This window comes from Enhydra lutris, unplaced genomic scaffold, assembly GCF_002288905.1.
Source record: "Enhydra lutris kenyoni isolate GAN:26980312 unplaced genomic scaffold, ASM228890v2 scaffoldscaffold20, whole genome shotgun sequence".
In the NCBI taxonomy this organism is placed as follows: domain Eukaryota; kingdom Metazoa; phylum Chordata; class Mammalia; order Carnivora; family Mustelidae; genus Enhydra; species Enhydra lutris.
Genome location: NW_019154104.1, coordinates 23,649,989 through 23,669,565, shown reverse-complemented (window position 1 = coordinate 23,669,565; position 19,577 = coordinate 23,649,989). Strand labels below are relative to the sequence as shown.

The following is a 19,577-nucleotide window of genomic DNA, read 5'->3' as shown; positions in this document are numbered from 1 at the left end:
TTTTTGGATACTTAGAAAACATATTGTTCCAGGCAGAGTAATAGTTTCTAATCAGAAAGACTAAAGAGAGGATTATCATGGAACACTTAACATGGTAAAATGGACACAAGATCGTAAGAAAAAAGACAAGAGTGTTTTAAATAGAATGAAAGCCTTAATATAAAATTAGATTTTTTTTAATGGGGGAAAATAAAAGGCTTATACAAGTGGACAACATGAGTAAAGGAATATTCTGAATGTTCAAGGAGGAACAACAGGAACAGACCCCACTGAAAATAAAGTTGGAACATTTGGAAATTGGAAGAGGAACATCGCATACTGTTCTTAAGGACAGAGACGCTCCCAGTTGGCCCTGCCTTTCCGTAAGGATAGCGTCTCCCAGCTCCAACAAGGTTGCTATGTGCAAGCAGTACTTTTCCACTTCCTCGGTAGTGGGCCAGGGGAGACGAAAGATAATGCAATATAGAAACCATTATGAAGGCAAGATGACAAAAGATGAGATTACAATCTCAGAGGCCAAGAACCCAGAACTGGCGAGACAGACAAGTGATGAGAATTAAGGAGCACTCTAAGGGATTTTACAAATGACAGGCTGATATTTTTCTACTTTGAGTATGAAAATGACATGCCGTGATGGCTTGCCCACTAATCACGAGATGGTGAACTTGAAAAGGACCTTCAGAGGTCATTTAGACCACCTGCTCATTTCATTTACAATATCTCTTCTCTTCTAAACCATATGACCCTCATTTTTCCAAATGTGCATATGTGAGGTACAGTTTATATATATATATATTTGCATAGAGCGTTTCCTTCCAATGATACTTATTAGACCTCAGTAAACTGCTCAGGTTTAACTATATTGAAGCGATTAACCTAACAAGCATTGACACTGTTTAGAAACAATGTTCCTGACAGTTTCCAGTTTCCCGGGAACAAACATGTAGGCAAGCTTACCTTCGTGAAAGCTCGGTAACAGAGACCACACACCTCCACCAGGTAGGCCAGCGTGAAGACAGAGTTCTGAATCACAAAGCTGAGCAGTTTTGAAAATGGCTCCAACAGACTCTGCAATGAGATTGGGGCCAAATAAAATCAATTGTTGATTCTTTCATTAAAAAAAAAAAAAAGTCTTAAAATCTTCTGGTACTTTAACTAACGGGATCATTCTTTCATTTAAAATCTGCTTCCTGGTAGCTGTGGAGCAACTCTTTTGGTCTAACAAGAACAGAACCGGACCTTCAATGCCTTAAAAAGCATGATTTAATCATTTTATTGCTCCAAAAAGAAATCCATTTTCCCAGGTGGCATCCTTTATAAACCTTATCACCGTCAATTCTATCCTCATGTCCACTCCCAGCAATCAAGACTCTGTGAGATTTGTATGAGGATTTTCCATTCTATTTCTCAGAATCTGTAGGTATCAATGGGCTCATCCATCCGGCTCCTCCAAAACCTGTCATCTCAGTTCAATAGCACAAACCATCCTGCATGTAAGTACGAAGCACAATTAGCTTAGATAAAACTTATCCCGACCCAGCTTCCTGCCAGTGTTTATCAGGAAGGTCCAGCTTTGGTTTCTCCATCTGAATCCCACCCATAAAGGATCAGTTTTAGATCCATCTGCTCTCTAAAGTCATTTAGAAACATTTATTGAGCACCTACTAAGTAGCAGGCAGAGCTGGGTGCTTTTATATAGTTTATCTTGTTCAAACTTCTTATGACAATCCTAGAGAGACAGTTTGTTATAACAGTTAATGACACAAGCTCATGATTCCACACGATTATTTTCAAACTCTAGCTCTCAGTGACCTGGAATAAGTGATTCAGCCTCTCCACACTTAGTTCTCTCCTCTGTAAAAACAAGGCTAAGCAGGACCTCTACCTCATTAACGCTGCTGTGGGAAATAGGGAGGTAATGTAGGTAAAGCACTTGGAGGCAGTGAGTGCTCCCTCTGACCTGCATCAAAACTCTGGAGCTCGCCTAAGGCCATACTGCTCTTGAAAAGAATTCAAATCCAAATTCCAGGGCAATTTTCCAAAGGCAGAACTGCTCTTTAGGGAAGACAGAATTTTAATTGGGCTGCAAAACACTTCCATGCCATGATTTCCACTACTTCTCAACCTCTGCAGTCCTCATGGTCTGGATTATAAAAGTAAACATGCTCAGCGTGCAAAGGTTCGATCTACAGGGAAGTACAGATAAGGAAGTAAAAGTCTGTCACTCCACCACCTCGTGATAGCACTTTACATATCTCCCTTCCTGCTGCACTCCAGTTTACCTCGTTGAAATTGTGTACATGCGCAATCCTATATTTTGTCAATTTCATTTTGTTAACACAATAACATAAGAAATCTCCAAAACGATTTAGTTCTTCATAATCATCCATTTTAATAGCCACAAATGTCACATTTCATTATAAATAACATCCCAATAAATATGTTTTGTCTGAAATTTGCCTTTTCATTTTCTTCTTTAGAAGATATCCCAGAAAAAGAATGATTAAATCAAAGGATATGAAAATTGGGGGGGGGGGTTCTTTTTCCTTACTGATCCAAAAATGAACTTGTTACATGTTAGTTGTGCCTGAGAATAAGAATTTTGTACTTTATTTGTTTCTATTCCTAACAGAAACCTGTGTAGCACTTTCTATATAGAAACTCTTAAAGGAACCCTTTGAAATAGTACTGCTGATTCAGTATTCTTTGTTTTATATAAACACTGTTGCCTTGAAATATTGATGATGGGTGAATGGTGACAGGACTATATCTCCAGTTGGTTATATAATGTATCTTTATTCATCAAAAAAAGGAACCTGGATTCACACCCATATAGAAAGTTGTTCTTCTATCCAGCAAAGCAATACAGTGATGGGGCAATATGGTACAACAGAAAAATCAGGGAACTTGGAGTCAAAGGATCTACATTCAAGTGTCAAACCTTCCACTAACGAGCTATGTAATCTTGGCCAAGACAATTCATCTCTCTGAGCCTGTGACCTTAGCTTTAAATGATCAGATTAAACCAAATGATCTCTTCGCAACTTTCCTGCATAAACTATTCGTTTATGAAAGCACCGTCAAGGTATAAAGTTATTGGGGATGTACTGAATGGGGATGTACAGCTCTTGGTACTGAACTAGCAGTTATAAGCTACTGCTATACAGACTATTACATCGTTGTATATAACGCAGCCCAGAAACACTGTATATAACGCAGCCCAAGAATGAGGTGAATGAAACGCAGAGCTGGCCTTCATGAAGCTCGCAGTCTCACTGGGGAGACTTTCATACAATGTAAGTGTTAGTATAGAGAGCTCTATCAAGTATTGTGGGTCTGATATGGGAGAAAGTTGCTGCAGAGCATTCCAACTCACTTTTTTAATTTAAATGGGATTCAGATTCTCATATTAAAGAATGAGATAGAGTTCACCTCAGCAAAAAGAGCATAAAGCATTTCAGGCAGAGGAAATGGCCGAAGCCAAGGCAAGGAAATATGAAATTAAATAAGATTATAAACATAAAGCAGTTAGCATAATGCCTGCCATATGGTAAGTGCTCAACAAACAGCGGTTGTTGTTTTGATGATAATGAGGATGATTCCGGAAGAAGGCAGGAGGCATGGGGGATGGGACAAGTAGCCAAAGCCGACATTAGAAAGGTAGGCCGGCAAATTAATGAAGTACCTTCTTGTATGCCACATTAGGGAATTTGGACACTCTCCTAAAAGAAATGAGAGGTGATCAAAGATGTTTAAGCAAGGAACCAGGGCAGGAAAGTCTGTGTTTGGAAGGATCGCCTAGATCATAGAGGATGGACTGGTGACCGAGGGCCCAGGACAAAGAGGGCCGGTTGTAAAAATGAGATTGTGATGGATTAGAACTCTTCATACTAGACACTTTCACCATGTTCGAAAGTGAAACATTCAGTACACAATAACTATTTCTTCCTGTGTTTTTAGGTTAAAAAATAACCAAATAAGCAATGGGTTGTTTTTCTGGAACATACAATACATACCCTTGTGGCATTGGTAGAGGGTATCTTCAAGAGGCAAATCATAATTCTCAAGCTGGAATCTAAAGAACACTGTGAACAAATATGAAGAAAGTAGTCAGTACCCTTCTTAATATATCTTTTGCTTCATGTATTTTTTATAAGCGTTTATTTTAGGGGGAAAATAATCTCAAATATAGCTGCCTCCTTAGTTTTCTATGTCATATATTGATGTTGAAAAAAATCATTCTCAGGTTTAAAAAACTTAATTAAACTAAATATTAAATTATTAAACTAAATATTAAATATTAAATAACTAAATAATTAAGCATAGCACCTAAATTATTTCTCAGATATATTCTTAAAATTAAATCAGACAGAGAGATGGATAAAGAATTGAACGGATGGATGGATGGATGATGGATGGATGGATGAATGGATGAATGGATGGACAGACTGACAGATAGATGGGTAAGTGGATATCAACTATGTCCAACTCTAAAGAGATACACTTATTTATCAAAGGCCATGTTCCAGGGGAAAAAAACTACTCAGATCTAAAACCATCAGGCTTATTAGTCCAAATAAGAACCAGTCTCATCTGCCCTTCCTTTGCTACTGAAAGACATGACAAAAACCTGAAAAAAAAAAAAAAAGCAGTAAAACTTCTACAAGAAAAAAATTATGCCTCTCAAATCTGTTAGAGTTTTATGTGGGCAACGTTCTACATCATATGTACTTTTTAAATTGAATGTACTGGTGGTGGTGGCAGGGCAGGGGGCGGGGGGAATGTTACAACAAAAATAAGCAATATTATTTAACATTGTAAACGTATCACAATAGCAGGTTATAGTTGATTCCCTGCAACTGTGCACCGTACTAACTTTTGAAGATAACAAATTAAGCCAGTGGTTCTCCAGGTATAACCCATGAACCCGCAGCTTGAATTCCTTAGGAATTTGTCAGAACGCAGATCCTCAGGCTAAACCCCCAGTGCATCAGAAACTCTCAGTACCAGGCCCAGGAATCCGCTTTCAGCAAGTCCTGCCGGAGCACTGACCCACACTGGAGTCGGAGAGCCAATTCTCTGAACTGATGAGAACAAACCACAGAAGGCTTTTCAATGGCTCCCTGCTTTCCCCAGAGAGTAAAAACAAAGCAGAAGACGATCGAGGCAGTGCCCAGATTGGATCTAGCAGGGCGAGTTTTTACACGAATTCTGAAAGCTTTTTACGGGTAGCTTGTAAGGTACTATTGGTCTATTTAATCTGTTCAATACCCGCCAGAGTTCATGTGACATTTATTTTGCTTTAAACCAGGGGCTGAAGACTGGCTGTTTGTAGGGTCCCCACGGTATTTTAAAAATCAGGAAACATCATCTTCAAAACCATGGGAAGAGCAGCGATAGTAGGCCTGCGTTCCCACACGACAACTGGCCGGCGTGTTGTAGCACACATTAGAAGGGACTCGTTAGAAGTAGACTCGTTAGAAGGGACTGGTGCTTCCCGTTTCTCAAGGGTCTTGGTTCTCTGCATTATCGTAAATCACTCCACTCATTAACCTTGCAGTCAACGTCCCTATGGGCAGGACTGATAGTCACAAATGAGGCTTACCAGTTGTTTGCTGGCGGCAAGGGTTCCTAACGGTCAGTGATCAAGTTAAATATTTAACTTAATATAAAAGTTAAATATTTTGGTTCTAGCATCCACCTATAGGCATTTGAAATTGCCATGCCTGACCTACCTTCTCTCCAAGTATATGGCGTTAAGCAGTGAGTAGCCCTGAGTGGCTCTTGGTTGGAGGGAGGTTCTATGGGGCCATGTTAAAAATGCATCACTTGATTTCCTGCAGGTACATGTATGGTATCTACATACATACATGGTTTCTAAGTACAGCGCTAAACCTCTTTCTTTGGATTTATTCATCGACTCAAGCTTGGCAAGCAGACACGATCACAGGATGTGAGAGACGGTAAAGATCTCAGTATTCCCGCTTTTCGTGTGAACTTTAAACTCCAAGAAAACAGCATACACCAAGCTAAGGGTCCCTGAATTACCCTTATAGACCTTATTTTGGGGTCATATATTCCAAATCTGCTAATTTGAAAAAGGGCATTATCAAGGGTGGTTCGTCTTTATAAAACATTTTTCATACACACAATACTTATTTCAGAAATGGTGCTGCCAACATGCAACTTCACTCGTCAGATCAACAAGTGATTGATTTTATTGTGAGTTTATTATTTCTGCAATCTGCATAAAGCGCAAAAGGCTTGTGGAGCAAATGAGGCTCAGAGACATAGAAATGGCTACTACCAGTCACCTCCTTTCTCCCTACCACGAGACCAAAGGCCTTCAATTTACCCCTACCGTAGTAGGACTGTAGGAGTCTGTCAGTGGAACAGATACTGAACCAGGAGTCAAGAGACTTGAGTTCTAATCCTCACACCACCATTACCTCTCTGAATTTGCAGGCCGCCATCTGGAAAATGGGGGCATTGGAATGGGATGGTTTTTATAGGTCTCTTCCAGCTTTTATAGTATAGAGTTCTACTTCTGCATTCAATGGGCTCGTGTTGAAAATGTTCCTTAGGTTACCAGATTCACAGCTAGGTAATTCGTGTGTATTCTTGGAGGATGGTAGGGTGGCTGGCTACAGGGTGCAGGGATGGTGATGGTAAAGCAGCCGCACAGAAATATAGTATCATCTTGGTCTTTTAAGTACTTTATTCACAAACACACAAACAGTCACCTCCTTTTAGATAGTTCTCTGAAACTTAGCTTTATATGGTATGTCTAGCCTCCTTTTAGACAAAACTATGCTTTTATTTACTTAGACATTTATTGAGAAATATTTCCATAATCTACTATATCTAATTTTTAAAAATCAACTGAAAAACGTGAAATCACTATGTCAAAATGCCTACTGCATAGTGCCGTAGGTTTATACCATTTGAAGAGCACAACCTACATAGTACTCTGTCCTTGGTGCCTAACAGAGATTCTGTAAGCCCTTTATCAAACACTGAATCTCTCTGAGCAGATGGTTGGCAAAACCTAAGATCCTAATCGAAATCGAAATCCTGGACTCAGCTTACCTTCAAGGGCAAGACACAAGGCAACTTGGCAAAAAATGTCTGAAACTGGTTGCTGATTGTGGTCCAGAGGCTGCTAGGCGAATCCATGGGCAAAGCTTCCATGAAGGTAGCAATGTTTTCCAAACAGCGTATCATAGCACCCCCTGCTGGTAAATTCTTTTTGTTATTTAGACCCTAAAAACACAAAAGCATAGGCAATCAACTGCTGAAACAACGTGGGGATTCAGATAGCTATTTGTCGAAGATCAGTCTTAAAAATCACATATTCACGGTTTAAACATGTGTCATGTGTCTATACAGGCTATTCATTGTAATTGGCAGGAAGAGTACAGAGAAGAATCAACAAATTCAGCCACACTTGGGAAAAACTGTGACCTTTAATTCCGTGAGAGAAGGAGAAATGCGAGCAAGAAATAAGGAACATCTTTTAAGGATTGCAGTTAGTGTGGTTAGAGGCTAAGAAGACACAATGAATGATGCTTGCTGGAAACTCTGCTGGCCAAAGCCTGAGCATAATGACTACAGAAGCAGGTAAGTCTCTAGGGCCACCTGTCAACCCTCCAAGCTAAGTGACAGAGATAATAAGCACGGGACCAAACACATGAACCCAAGCGTTGTGACACAACGAATAAGCAATGGACCCGAGAATTGAATTCAAGTCTCGTGATGGAGCAAAGATGCAGGACTCAAATCCAATCCTCGCGATACAAGAAATAAGCAGGAAGCTGAGACTCGATTCCAAGTCTCGCGATACAGTGTGCGCCGCTCTACCCACAGCAACTTCTGAAAGCCTGAATGTTCAACGGAAGTGAGTGTGCTTAGCAGTTGCCTAGCCAGCCCTGAGCTGAGGGTGTCCAGAAGCTTTAAATAAATAATAAATCCACACAAAACAGCCATATCCAGTGGACACACTTCTGTGCATTGGCAATTTTTATTTCAAATTAATTTTAAGCATTTAAATTATTTGAGATGAATTTGACATCTTTGTAACATAAATTTAATTCTTAAATTAAATGACTGAATTAATTCCTCAGCCATGACTTCGGGAGGGGCGGGGCTTAGAGGTGTCCTCAAAGCGAACCTACCTCCAGGAGCTGACTGAGAGCAGCAATAGAGCTCAGTTCATTGAAGTCCATCAGAGACGTGGCTAAGGTCCGTAAAAAAGTCCCATCTGGAAAGTCAACAGTCAGATTTAGTAGTGTTTGGGCTTCAGCAAGCGGGCACGTTTGTGGTGGCTGGATTCCCCGTGGAGGAATTACCTTTGATAGTGCTCTGGAACAGCTGTGGGAAGATGCCGTTGGGGGCCAGCTGATGGAAGATGCAGCGCAGGAACTGCTTGGCCACCCCCGCGGCGTTGCCAGGAACCATCATGCTGGGGTCGCACAGGGAGAGAAAAGACAGGGACTCATGGAGCACCCAGCATGAGTTTAGGTTTTTCTGAACCTCCTTTTTTAGAGGTCAGGCACTGACACATCGATCCTCTTAGGGAAGATCTCCCTGTCATTTTCATCAGTGAGATGAAATATTGTAGTTACACGGAGTCCCTGTTAACAATAAGTTTCTAGAAAGAGAGAACCAGGACATGTCAGAGTGGCTCCCAACTAATGAATTCCAGCCACCCCAGAGTACAGATGAGCCTTCTGAGGCCCAGACAGAAAAGGTGACCTGTGAAGGCTCCAAGTCCAGAACACGGTAGAGTCAGGACGAAACCCAGGATGAGATTATCAGCAAGACCCTCCCAGAAAGTGTCATTAGCTAAGAGAGAGCTTGATCTGGGGGGGAAATGCAGGGAGGGAGATGTTCATAGCTATTGGGAGATAGGAGAACTCTTCTTGGAGCACTTTGAGCCAGTACTTGTAGAAAGGAGAAGGCTTTCATCTATGCAGTTCCACACCATCTCTGCTGGTCAAAAGAGGGAGCCAAGAAATGATTATGCCTCCCTGAGACCAAAGTATCAGGAAGGATGTTCCAGAGGTGATCAGGGAGTGAATTAACAGGAAGAAAGCAGAAATCAAAGAGTCCAAATAGGTGAATGGCAAGAAGTCCTCTTACCTAGACCATTTGACTATGTTATGTCTACCCTGAAATGTTGATTCAAAACTGTAGGTCAAAAACATTTCTTCATGCAACTTTGACACCAAACTCACACAAACTCTTTCAAAAATTAGGGAAGGAGGGAACTCTTCCCACCTTATTTTATGATGCTAGCATAGCCCTAAAACTAACATCAGATAAAGTCAAAACAAAAAACAAAGTCACAACAAAACCAAAGCAAGAGGGAACAAAAAAAGAAATGAAAACAAAAACAAGACAAACCAGCAGTCCTCATGGACACTGAATCCAACCATAGATAAAAAGGATGATGGTCCACGACCAAATAGAGTTTATCCCAGGAACATAAGAAAGACGTAATATTCAAAATCCCATGAATGGAACTCAATATATTAAATAATAAAGGGAAAATCATACAGTTATTTCAATAAATATAGAAAATGCATCTGATAAATTTTACATCCATTCATGGTAAAATTACTCTCAGCAAACTAGAAACAGAAGAAAACATCCTTAGTCCAGTAGAGAATCTATGAATGCCTACAGCAAACAAAATTAATGGTGAAATACTAAAGACTTTTCTGTAGCATCTTTACTATTGTACTGGAGGTCCTAGCCATTGCAATATGACAATAAAAAAAAACATAAAAATCAGAGAGAAGGGAAACTCACTATTTATAGAAATGATTTTTTTTACATACAAATGCTTTTAGATTCCAAGAAATCTTTAAAAGCAACTACAACAACTAGTAAGTGAACCCAGCTTACTACAATGTTAATATAGAAATTCAATTGCATAGTCATATTCCAGCAGCAGGAAGTTAGAAAATGAAATTTTTTAAAAATTCTACTTACATTGGCATTAAAACATCCAAAATTCTTGGGAATAAATTTAACAAAAGATGTACAAGACCTCTACACTAAAACCACAGAACACTGCTGAGAGTAACAACAACAAAAATGGAATGAAATGAGAATATATACCATATTCATGAATTGAAAGATTCAGTATTTTAATGCCGTTGACTATCCCCAATATTGTCTCAGTACAATCCCAACAGGCTCCCTGAGAAACTTATTCAAAAATGTATATGGAAATTTGGTAAATCTAGAATATCTAAATCCATCTTCTTAGAAAAAATGAGCAAATTTGGAAGATTCATAATCTTGGACCTCAAGACTTATTAAATAGCTACAGTAATCAAGACAATGTGGTGCCAGCTTATGGATTAACATATCGATCGATGGAACAGGATAGAGAGCCTCGAAACAGATCAACCCAAATACCATTATTTGATTTTAACATACAACAAAGTGATGCAGTGGGGAAAGGGAAAGTCATTTTTTTCTTAACGGTGCTGAAATAACTAGGTTTCCACATGGGTAAAAAGGAACTTCAACCCCTACCTCACACCATACATAAAAATTAATTGGAGAAGGATCATATAAATGCTAAATATAAATAAACTTGTAGAGGAAAACACTGGAGAATATCTTCTTGATTTGAGGATGGCTGACAACAACGGGAAGAAATAGTCATAAATTTTAAACAATTTTTAAAACATTATGGGGTACCTCAGTGGCTCAATTGGTTAAACAAATGCCTTCGGTTCAGGTCATGACCCCAGGATCAAGCCGCATATCAGGCTGCCTGCTTAGCGGGGAGCCTGCTTCTCCCTCTCCCTCTGCCCTTCCTTGTCCTACTCCCCTGCATGTGTGGCTCTCTCTCTGTCTCTTTTGCTCCTTCTCTCAAATAGATAAAATCTTTTTAAAAAATTTTTAAACATTAGGTTTCATCTAAATTAAAAACATCTCATCAAAATATATATTAGTAAGAAGAACAGGTAAGCCCCAGACTAGATGAAAATATTCTCAAGATATATTTAATAAAGGACGGGTATTCAGGCAATATAAAGAAGTCCTGCAACTCAACCCAGTTAAAAATGTGCAAAAGATTTGAACAGACACTTCACAAAAGAAGATTTAGAGAGGGTCTTAAAGAGCACATGAAAAAATACTCGACAGCATTGGTCACCAGGGCAATGCAAATTTAAATTCTCATGAGATACCCACCAGGATGGCTAAAATTAAAGAGACCAACACCACCAAATTTTGGCAATGTGGAACCACCGAAGTCTCATGCATTACTGGTGGGCATGCCACATGGCATAACCACTTTAAAGAGAAGTTCTGTTAGTGTCTTACAAAATCAAACACAGTTATGTAATGCCACAGTTCCATCCCTTGTTATTTATCTAAGACAAATAAAAACACTGGTTTACAAATAGGCTTGTAGAAGAATGGTCCTAACAGTTTTATCTATAATCCCCCAAACTGGAAACAATGCAAATGTCCATCAACACGAGAATAAATAAACAAACTATGGGATAGTACCCAGCTCTAGAAAGGAAACAAACTATTGATAACATGCAACGACATGAACAAATTTCAAGAACATTATGCTGAGTACAAGACATCAGACACCCAGGAGCACATACAGTACCATTCCATTTATATGAAGCGCTATGGTAGAAAGAGAAAATCAGGCTATGTGGGTGGAGCTTGGGAAGATGCACGAGGAAATCTTCTGGGGGTGATGGTAATCTTCTATATCTTGACAGGGGTTTTGGTCATGCAGGGGTACACATTTGTCAGAAATCAGTAAACATAATACACATAATACACATAAGGTATGTGTATTCTCTAGTATGGAAACTGTGCCTCAAAGGAAAAAAAGGCTTAAACAAAATCAAACTTTAGTGAATAGCTTTGCCAAAGGATATAGGAAGTATGCTAATGTCTGAAATTTACTTTGAAATGCATCCAAAACTAAACGGGAATGACGGGGTGGCAGAAGGATGGAGAGAGGGTTGGATAGGTGATAAAGCAAGTAAAATGTTCACTGTAGGATCTAGGTGATAGGAATCTAAATGTTCACTATAAAGTCCTTCCAACTTCACAGTATATTTAATATTTTATAATAAAATGTTAAGGGAAAAAGTCTAAAAATTTTTCTATAAATGGGCATTTAAAAAGGAGTAAATATTCCTAAAACAAAAGTTACGGAAGTGCAGTGACAACAGCGCCACCTTATGTTTGTAGTCGCTGCTACAGCTCCGCTGCCACAGCTCCGCTGCCACAGATACCCCACCCCTTGGACCTCCCAGCAAGTGCCCCTGTGGCACAAGAAGGCTATATATGGGGAGTTAGGAGAAGGGAGTTGGGGGAAATTGGAAGGGGAGGTGAACAATGAGAGACTATGGACTCTGAAAAACAATCTGAAGGGTTTGAAGAGGTGGGGGGCTGGGAGGTTGGGGGAACGAGGTGGTGGGTATTAGAGAGGGCACGGATTGCATGGAGCACTGGGTGTGGTACAAAAACAATGAATACTGTTATGCTGAAAATAAATTTTAAAAAATGATTAAAAAAAAAAAAAAAAGAAGGCTATACACGGTTTTCCTCTTTTATAAATGAGAAAACTAAAGCTGAGAGATAAATGTGCCCAATGTCCCAGCCAGCACCCTACTCTCCTCTGGTTTCTTCTCCCCACTGCAGCCAGAGTCACCTTTCTAGATGCTACACACATACCCCTTGCGATTTAAAAATCCTGCAACAGCTTCCCACGGCTGCTAGAAAGTCCCAAAGATTTAATATGGCTTATAGGCCCTGTATCACCTAGCAAGCCAGCCTTGCATCTCTGTGCTCTAGAAACACTGGTCTTTCGGTCGTTCCTCCTACACAATCTGTTCTTTCCCACCTCGAGACCTGGGCAGATGCTTTTCCAGAGCTATTTGCACCCTTAAGTTCAAGTCATATCTTTCAGATCTTAGTGTAAATATCGCTTCTTAGGGGAAGCCTTTCTGTCCTTCCCCCTTGTTCCCACTACCCAGACGACCCCAGATCTGCCAGCTCTCATGTGGGTCTCCCCATCTCAGTAATGGCACAGCCACCCACCCAGTTGTTCAGGCCCAAACCTGGGCGTCATGCTTGCCTTATGTCTTTCTCCCACACCCAACATCCAATCCATCTGCAAATTCTGTGGGCTCGGTTTTAACAATATTTTCTGAATAGATCCTTAATGGGACCACTTCTCACTCTGTTAAACCAAGTCTTTATTCATTTGTATCTGCCACTGAATTGGTCTCCGCGCTGGCTTCCCTGTTTCCGCCCTAACCTGCTTTCCTGCATGACCTATTTCCAACACAGAAGCCGAGGGAGCTTTTCAAAACACAAAGGAAGTCATGTCGCTCCTCACTCCCTGCCTCCCTCAGTAAAAGCCCAACTCTGTATAATGACTTCCCGGGACCTACCTGGCCTACCTCACGCTCACCTTGTCCACTCCTCTCCTACCCTTTTCCCCACTCCTTCTGCCCCAGCCTGCCTTAGTCTTACTCCCCAAATATCCTGGACACCCTCCTGACTTATGCCTTTGCATTTGCTGTTCCCTCTGGCTGGAACCTTCTTTCTATAAATTGCCACATGGATCACTCTCTCCCCTTTTCAGGTTTTGTTCAAATACCACCTCCTCAGAGAGGCTGTCCTTGACCATTATTACATCCAAAATACACCCCCCCCCCCCGAGCTGTTCTGTATCTGCTGGATGTCCCTGATTATTTTGTGTAGCATTTAGCACTGAATGATATTAAATGACGTTACCGGTTCTCTCGTTTGTTAACTTGCTTATTGTCTGCCTCCGCAACTGGAATTTAAGCTCCAGGAGAGTCCGGACTGGCTCCTTTGTTAATTAGTATCCTCAGTCTAGTGGTCACTCCATCAATAATTGTTGAATAAATGAATGTTATGGTCTCCCAACACGTTGTGTCCAGGGCCTTAAGCACTGTTTACAACGATAAGTTTGTGCAAATAGTTTCTTCCTGTTGGCCTCCCGGATAGACTGTAGGCCCCATGAGGGCAGGAATCATGTCCCTTTTGCCACCAATTGAAACCTAAGCACCTAGTACAGTACTTGCTACAGAATGGGCCTAAAATAAGTACGTGATGACTAAAACAAGTGAATGCATGAAAAAGTAAAAAATTAAAAGTTAATGAGTGACAGTAGGCATGAATGAATGAATGAGTGAATGAACAGAAAATGATGGAATGTTCTCTGGAACTGCAATTGAATTTAAGAACATTCCTTCCATGGTCTATACTCCGATGATTTAGAAACAGGATGAACATGCTCAGGGGACAAAAAGAAAGTGGGTTCGGACCCACTTTAGGACCTTACCTTTCTGCTTGATTAGAGAAAGTGGTGCTGGATGCCAATCTAGGAAAAGTAAACAGAGTTACATGAGTATCTTAAGTTTTCACAAAGAAATGCACTGGGAGCCCCTGTGGCCCTGGCTCAGATGGGGAGACAAGGAAAACCACTGACAATTCCACTGATTAGGGACAGAGGGCCCACTTGGTGATCAGTCTCCAGGGTTCAACTCAGCCCAGGTCCTGAGATCTGCTTTCCGCATCAAACCAGATGCTTCCACAGAGACACACACAGTTAAGGTGGTTTAACACATCACCCGGCCAAGCCACAGACTGGCCACTGCAGAGATTAGACAGAGAACAGAGCAGTGTTTGACCCAGTCCGTGTCTTTACATATGAATTCAACTCAAAATTCATTTCTTTGTACTCCACCTCTGAAATGTAACCACAAATTGCAAAAGCCTCTGTAAGACAGAAAATTAGGTAAGAAGGGTTTTTGTCAACTAATCTGTCAACAAACTGAGATGACATATTGGGAAGAGAAATGTATTAAGAAATCATTATATAATGTAATTTTTAACAATTATATGGTTCATACACATGAAAATATTCTAAATGTATAGCAAGAAAGAGAATGTCTAAACCCGCTAAATGGGTGGGTTTAGAAAAACATGTCTCAATCAATAAGATATTGAAGAAACAAATAAGGGGAATGCTCAAGTTCATTGACCTAAGACCACAAGCGTGCACCCAGCCAAGAACGCATCTGGAGAGGAATGGAGGGTCCAGCAACCGCCAACACAAGACACCATTCCCAGTTGCTTTGGTTAATGACACCACAATGAATCAATAAGCATTGACTGGCAAGTAAACTAAACCGTCATTAAGGGAGGAGCCAATGCAATCTTGATGGCTATAGCTACAAAACGGGCTGGATAAATTTTAAGAGGGATCGAATCAGAGAGCAAAGTACAAAATCACAGAAAGACTTGGGTGATAAACGCTGAGCTTACATACGCTTGGAACACCCTGGAAATGGTTCCTGTGGGACTAACATAAATAAACTCAGTCTTTGTAAATCCACATTACCTCATCTGGAACTGATTCAGGGCTAGGGAGCCCTGAATCAGGTGACTGCTGAACCTGTTTCCTGGTAGGTCTGGTGATTGGGCTTGGGTTGCTAAGGGCTGTGGCAGCTACTTTAAAACCCCGCCCCCCCACCCCTCCCGCCTCCCCATCTCTTGCCAGTCTAGCCAAAGGAGGTAGAGATCTAAATATATGTATATGTAAGCAGGCAAAAATACATCTGCTACTGTTTTGCCTTTACTTATCTTCAAAACTCACACCTTTTCATCCTAACAGCTAGAAGTGCCTGAACACAGTTTCTTCTTGCTTATGTTAAACAAAAACAAAGCAAAACCCCTCTCTATATCGACTACAACTTAGATCAGCTCTTTCAAGGAGATGGTAACAGATCAGAACAATAATTCTATCTGTCCTAAATCTGAAAAGTATTGACGGTAAGAATTGTGGCCTTGCATTAATAAAAACTCTCAGTTCCACAAGCTGGTCCGTGTACTTCATGATTGCTATGATAGGTTAAAATCTAGGATTGAAATAAAATATTTCATATTTTCTTCTCTCTCCATCACCCACTGTTCATCCCTGCACACTGGCTATTTCTAGGTATTCAAGGTGGTAGAGTTATACCCTGGCTCTGTGCTGGGACAGATGGAACGAAGCCCATTCATGCGGAATTTCTCTAGTCCTCTCCTATCAATTATGCACACCAGGACTACAGTTTGTTATTGAATTTGAACTTTACATATACCCATGAAATACATCACTTTCTTTCTCATGTCCTATCCACTAAATGGAATTTTCTTAATGTGAAGTAGTTAAGTTTAATCTCCCCTCAGTCTGGCTTAAAGCCCTGTTCCCAAAATAGGTCTGTGCTTTCCTTTTCTGAGTCAGAAGTATGAAACTATACTCCATCTTCCCCTCCCAGGACAATGCCTCAAGATTGCAAGATGCTTAGAGAATCTATCTTAAAACCGGTAAAGAGAGATAATAATATCAAAATCTTATAAATAATAGTATTCTAGAAATAACATCTAAAATGTGTAAACCGTTGAACTATGAGAGGTGTACCGTTCTGAGTACTGCCCCACACATTAGCCCAAGTAACAACTGAGAGGAACCAAGAATAGTTTTCGTAGTGCAGTTTCCTCTAGCTTCATTCTGACACTGTGACCTTGTGACCTGTGACCCCGCACAGCTGGGGAATTCAACCCGAAGTTTGGTCCATTCCATTTTTAAAATGAGCCTGAGTTGACCCCACAAATATCAAACATCTATAAGGTTATAGAATGTTTTACTTTTGAACTGATAGCTTTTATGTCAAGGTATAGAATGCACAAGGCTCCTCCTTCCTTCCAAACAGAACCAAAGCGCTACTTACCTTCCCACGGACTGCATAATATCCAGCAGCAGTGGCGCTGCCAGGTCCGGGCTTAAGTGAATGAACGTGGAGAGGACCACAATGGCCAGCCCCAGGGTTTCCTCATCATATTCCTCAAGAATGGCCCCACAGTCATGGCATCTCAAAGAAAACAGAGGAATGTTGTCCACGAAAGCCACAAATGGTCTCAAGATACAACAAAGTATAGAAAGCCAATTCTCAGGAGTCTTGGAAAAGTCCCCTGAAGGAGGTCAGTGGCCCCACTCTCAGAGAACATAGGGGACTCCAATGTCACCCTCCCCCTAGACACAGAAACATCACAGAGGGCAGAGATCAGGAAGGTTCTTTAAGTCACTGAAAACGTCCAACTCACAACTGTCTGGCCTCTATGGACATGAATCATTGGTCCCTTTTACAGTGAGTGCCAGTCGGACTCACAGTTTGAAACTTCTGCTTAAGGGATTTTAGGCATGTAAAATTATTGCTAGGGATAGTCAGTAATCAGATTTTTTTTCATTTGTTGAAATTAAACATGAAAAATGCCTAGACACAAATGGAAGCTTTCCTACACTCTCGAATTGAAAAGTATCCTATATGTGGGTGAGACATGGGGTACTTCAGCCAGGAGAACACTCTAGAAAGCCTGGGGAATCTGGATCCCAGTCTCTTCCCTCCCACTCACTCAGATCAGAATTAGGAACTCACCGCACCTACTGAGTGTAATAGGAAAAGACATAGTGGCACCAGTTCTTACGTCACTTCCAACTTACTGCTCTTGGTAGTATCTAATATAAGTTCAACTTCATTCATCTCAACTGAAGCCACTGCCCTTCTACTCAGCCACAGCTGGACAGCTTTATAAAGTGAAGGGGCGGGGCGCCTGGGTGGCTCAGTCATTAAAGCATCTGCCTTCGGCTAGGGTCATGATCCCAGAGTCCTGGGATCAAGCCCTGCATAGGGCTCCCTGCCTGGTAGGGAGCCTGTTTCTCTCTCTCCACTCCTCCTGCTTATGTTCCCTCTCTCACTGTGTCTCTCTCTGTCAAATGAATAAATAAAATCTTCTTAAAAAAATAAATAAAGTGAAGGGGAAGTCTACCAGGAATAGAGAGGGAACTAGAGCTAACATCACTATTGAGAACTTTCCATCTGGAAACTTCCCAAATACAAACATCCCTGACAAAATCACCTTTAAGAAAAAAAAAATAGAGGATTCACATCTGTAAATAAAAAAGAAGAGAAATGGAGCGTACACAAAGATTGAGACTTAAAGGAGGACACAAAATGGGGACATTGTACAGAAGGAGGAGCCAAAAAGAGGACTCCCCACACAGTTCAGTGCTCCCCACGTGGAATTTCCACAGTAGGGAATGTCTTCAAGGCGGCTCCTTCACTTCTTCAGGAACGACTTCTGGTGGGGGACCGCTGCACAGATCCTCCCACCAGCCCCTCACACCTTTATCACAAGCCTACCCACCAAGTCACCAGAAAGTCTCCCTGGCCCAAAGAGATCTCTCCCAACTGGAAATCCCACAAATCTTATTCGTTATTATACTCAGTACCCAAGCATTTGTGTGCCAGGAAATGTACAGGGAACTCAGAGTATAAAAGACAGAAGAAAGGGTCCCAGTCCCTAAGGAACTCATAACCTGTATGTATAAACAATGACACAATTAAAATACAATGTGTTGGTGGTAGAACACAAAGACATAGTAAATACTATGGAAACTTGGTGTATGGTATAACTAATTCTGCCTTGTGTGTACTCAGGGAAACTTTGCCTTCAGCTGGGTCCTGAAGCATGACTAGGAGTTCGCCAAGCAGAGAAAGTGAAGAGAGAAGGGCACCTATAAAAATCACAGAAGAGAGAACACAGGCATGTTCTGGAGAAGGTGCAGGCGCTGGGGCCAGAGCTCCTGGTGAGGAGAGGTAAGGCCATACCTTCACAAGCTAAAGGACCTTTTATCATAAGCAAAGGCACCTGGACTTTATCCTATAAGAAACCTGGGGATACCGAAGGCTGACAAACCTCGAAGTGACATAACCAGTTTGAGACTCAGAGAAAGGGTTCTGCTGGCAGGATGGGAATGAGAATTAAGTCTCCATACTTAATTCCAACCTCACAATTTGAAGCTTCTAACAACCAGTAAGTGGCTATGATTTGCATTTGTCCAAACTGAGAAAGGAATGTGCCTTGGCATAAGTAGAAGATGGCCATACAAGGATATGATGTTTCTTTTCCATTTATTTTTTTTGAAGATTTTATTTATCTATTTGACAGAGAAAGAGAGATCACAAGTAGGCAGAGCAGCAGGCCGAGAGTGGGGGGAAGCAGGCTCCCTGCTGAGCAGAGAGCCCGATGTGGGGCTCGATCCCAGGACCCTGGGATCACGACCTGAGCCGAAGGCCGAGACTTAACCCACTGAGCCACCCAGGCTCCCCTGATACAACATTCCTAAGGAAACAAATGTCTACCCACACTTAGGGCCATGGCCCCTTGACAAACAAGTTATGACTTAAAGCATAACACATGCTGAGCAAACGCTCAAATTCTGTAACTCTAGCGAAGAGAAGAACCCCGTGAGCTTACTTGTCCGTCATCACCGTCGGCTGCTCGTCTGTGAATTCTTCCGGCGCCGGCACAAACATGCTGACGATGCTGGGTGCGGACAGCAGGCTGGATTTCGTGGCACCTGAGTAAACAGCAGGGAAACACCTGGTAAAGAAAGGTCTGTTTCTGGGGGCCGGGAAAAGCCCCGTCCTCCTCTCATAAAC

At 41.3% G+C, this 19,577-nt stretch overlaps 1 protein-coding gene across 1 annotated transcript in view; it reads right to left on the bottom strand.

The window, feature by feature from the left end:
- Positions 1-19,577, bottom strand: part of LOC111148642 (unc-79 homolog, NALCN channel complex subunit) — a 240,028-nt gene that overhangs the window by 42,562 nt on the left and 177,889 nt on the right. The window contains exons 35-42 of the mRNA XM_022505392.1: positions 19,393-19,495; positions 16,806-16,946; positions 14,372-14,410; positions 8,349-8,461; positions 8,175-8,260; positions 7,090-7,263; positions 4,017-4,085; positions 958-1,068 (exon numbers count right to left, since the gene is read on the bottom strand). Coding sequence (XP_022361100.1) covers positions 958-1,068; positions 4,017-4,085; positions 7,090-7,263; positions 8,175-8,260; positions 8,349-8,461; positions 14,372-14,410; positions 16,806-16,946; positions 19,393-19,495 — 836 coding nt within the window. The remainder of the gene's footprint in view (positions 1-957; positions 1,069-4,016; positions 4,086-7,089; positions 7,264-8,174; positions 8,261-8,348; positions 8,462-14,371; positions 14,411-16,805; positions 16,947-19,392; positions 19,496-19,577) is intronic.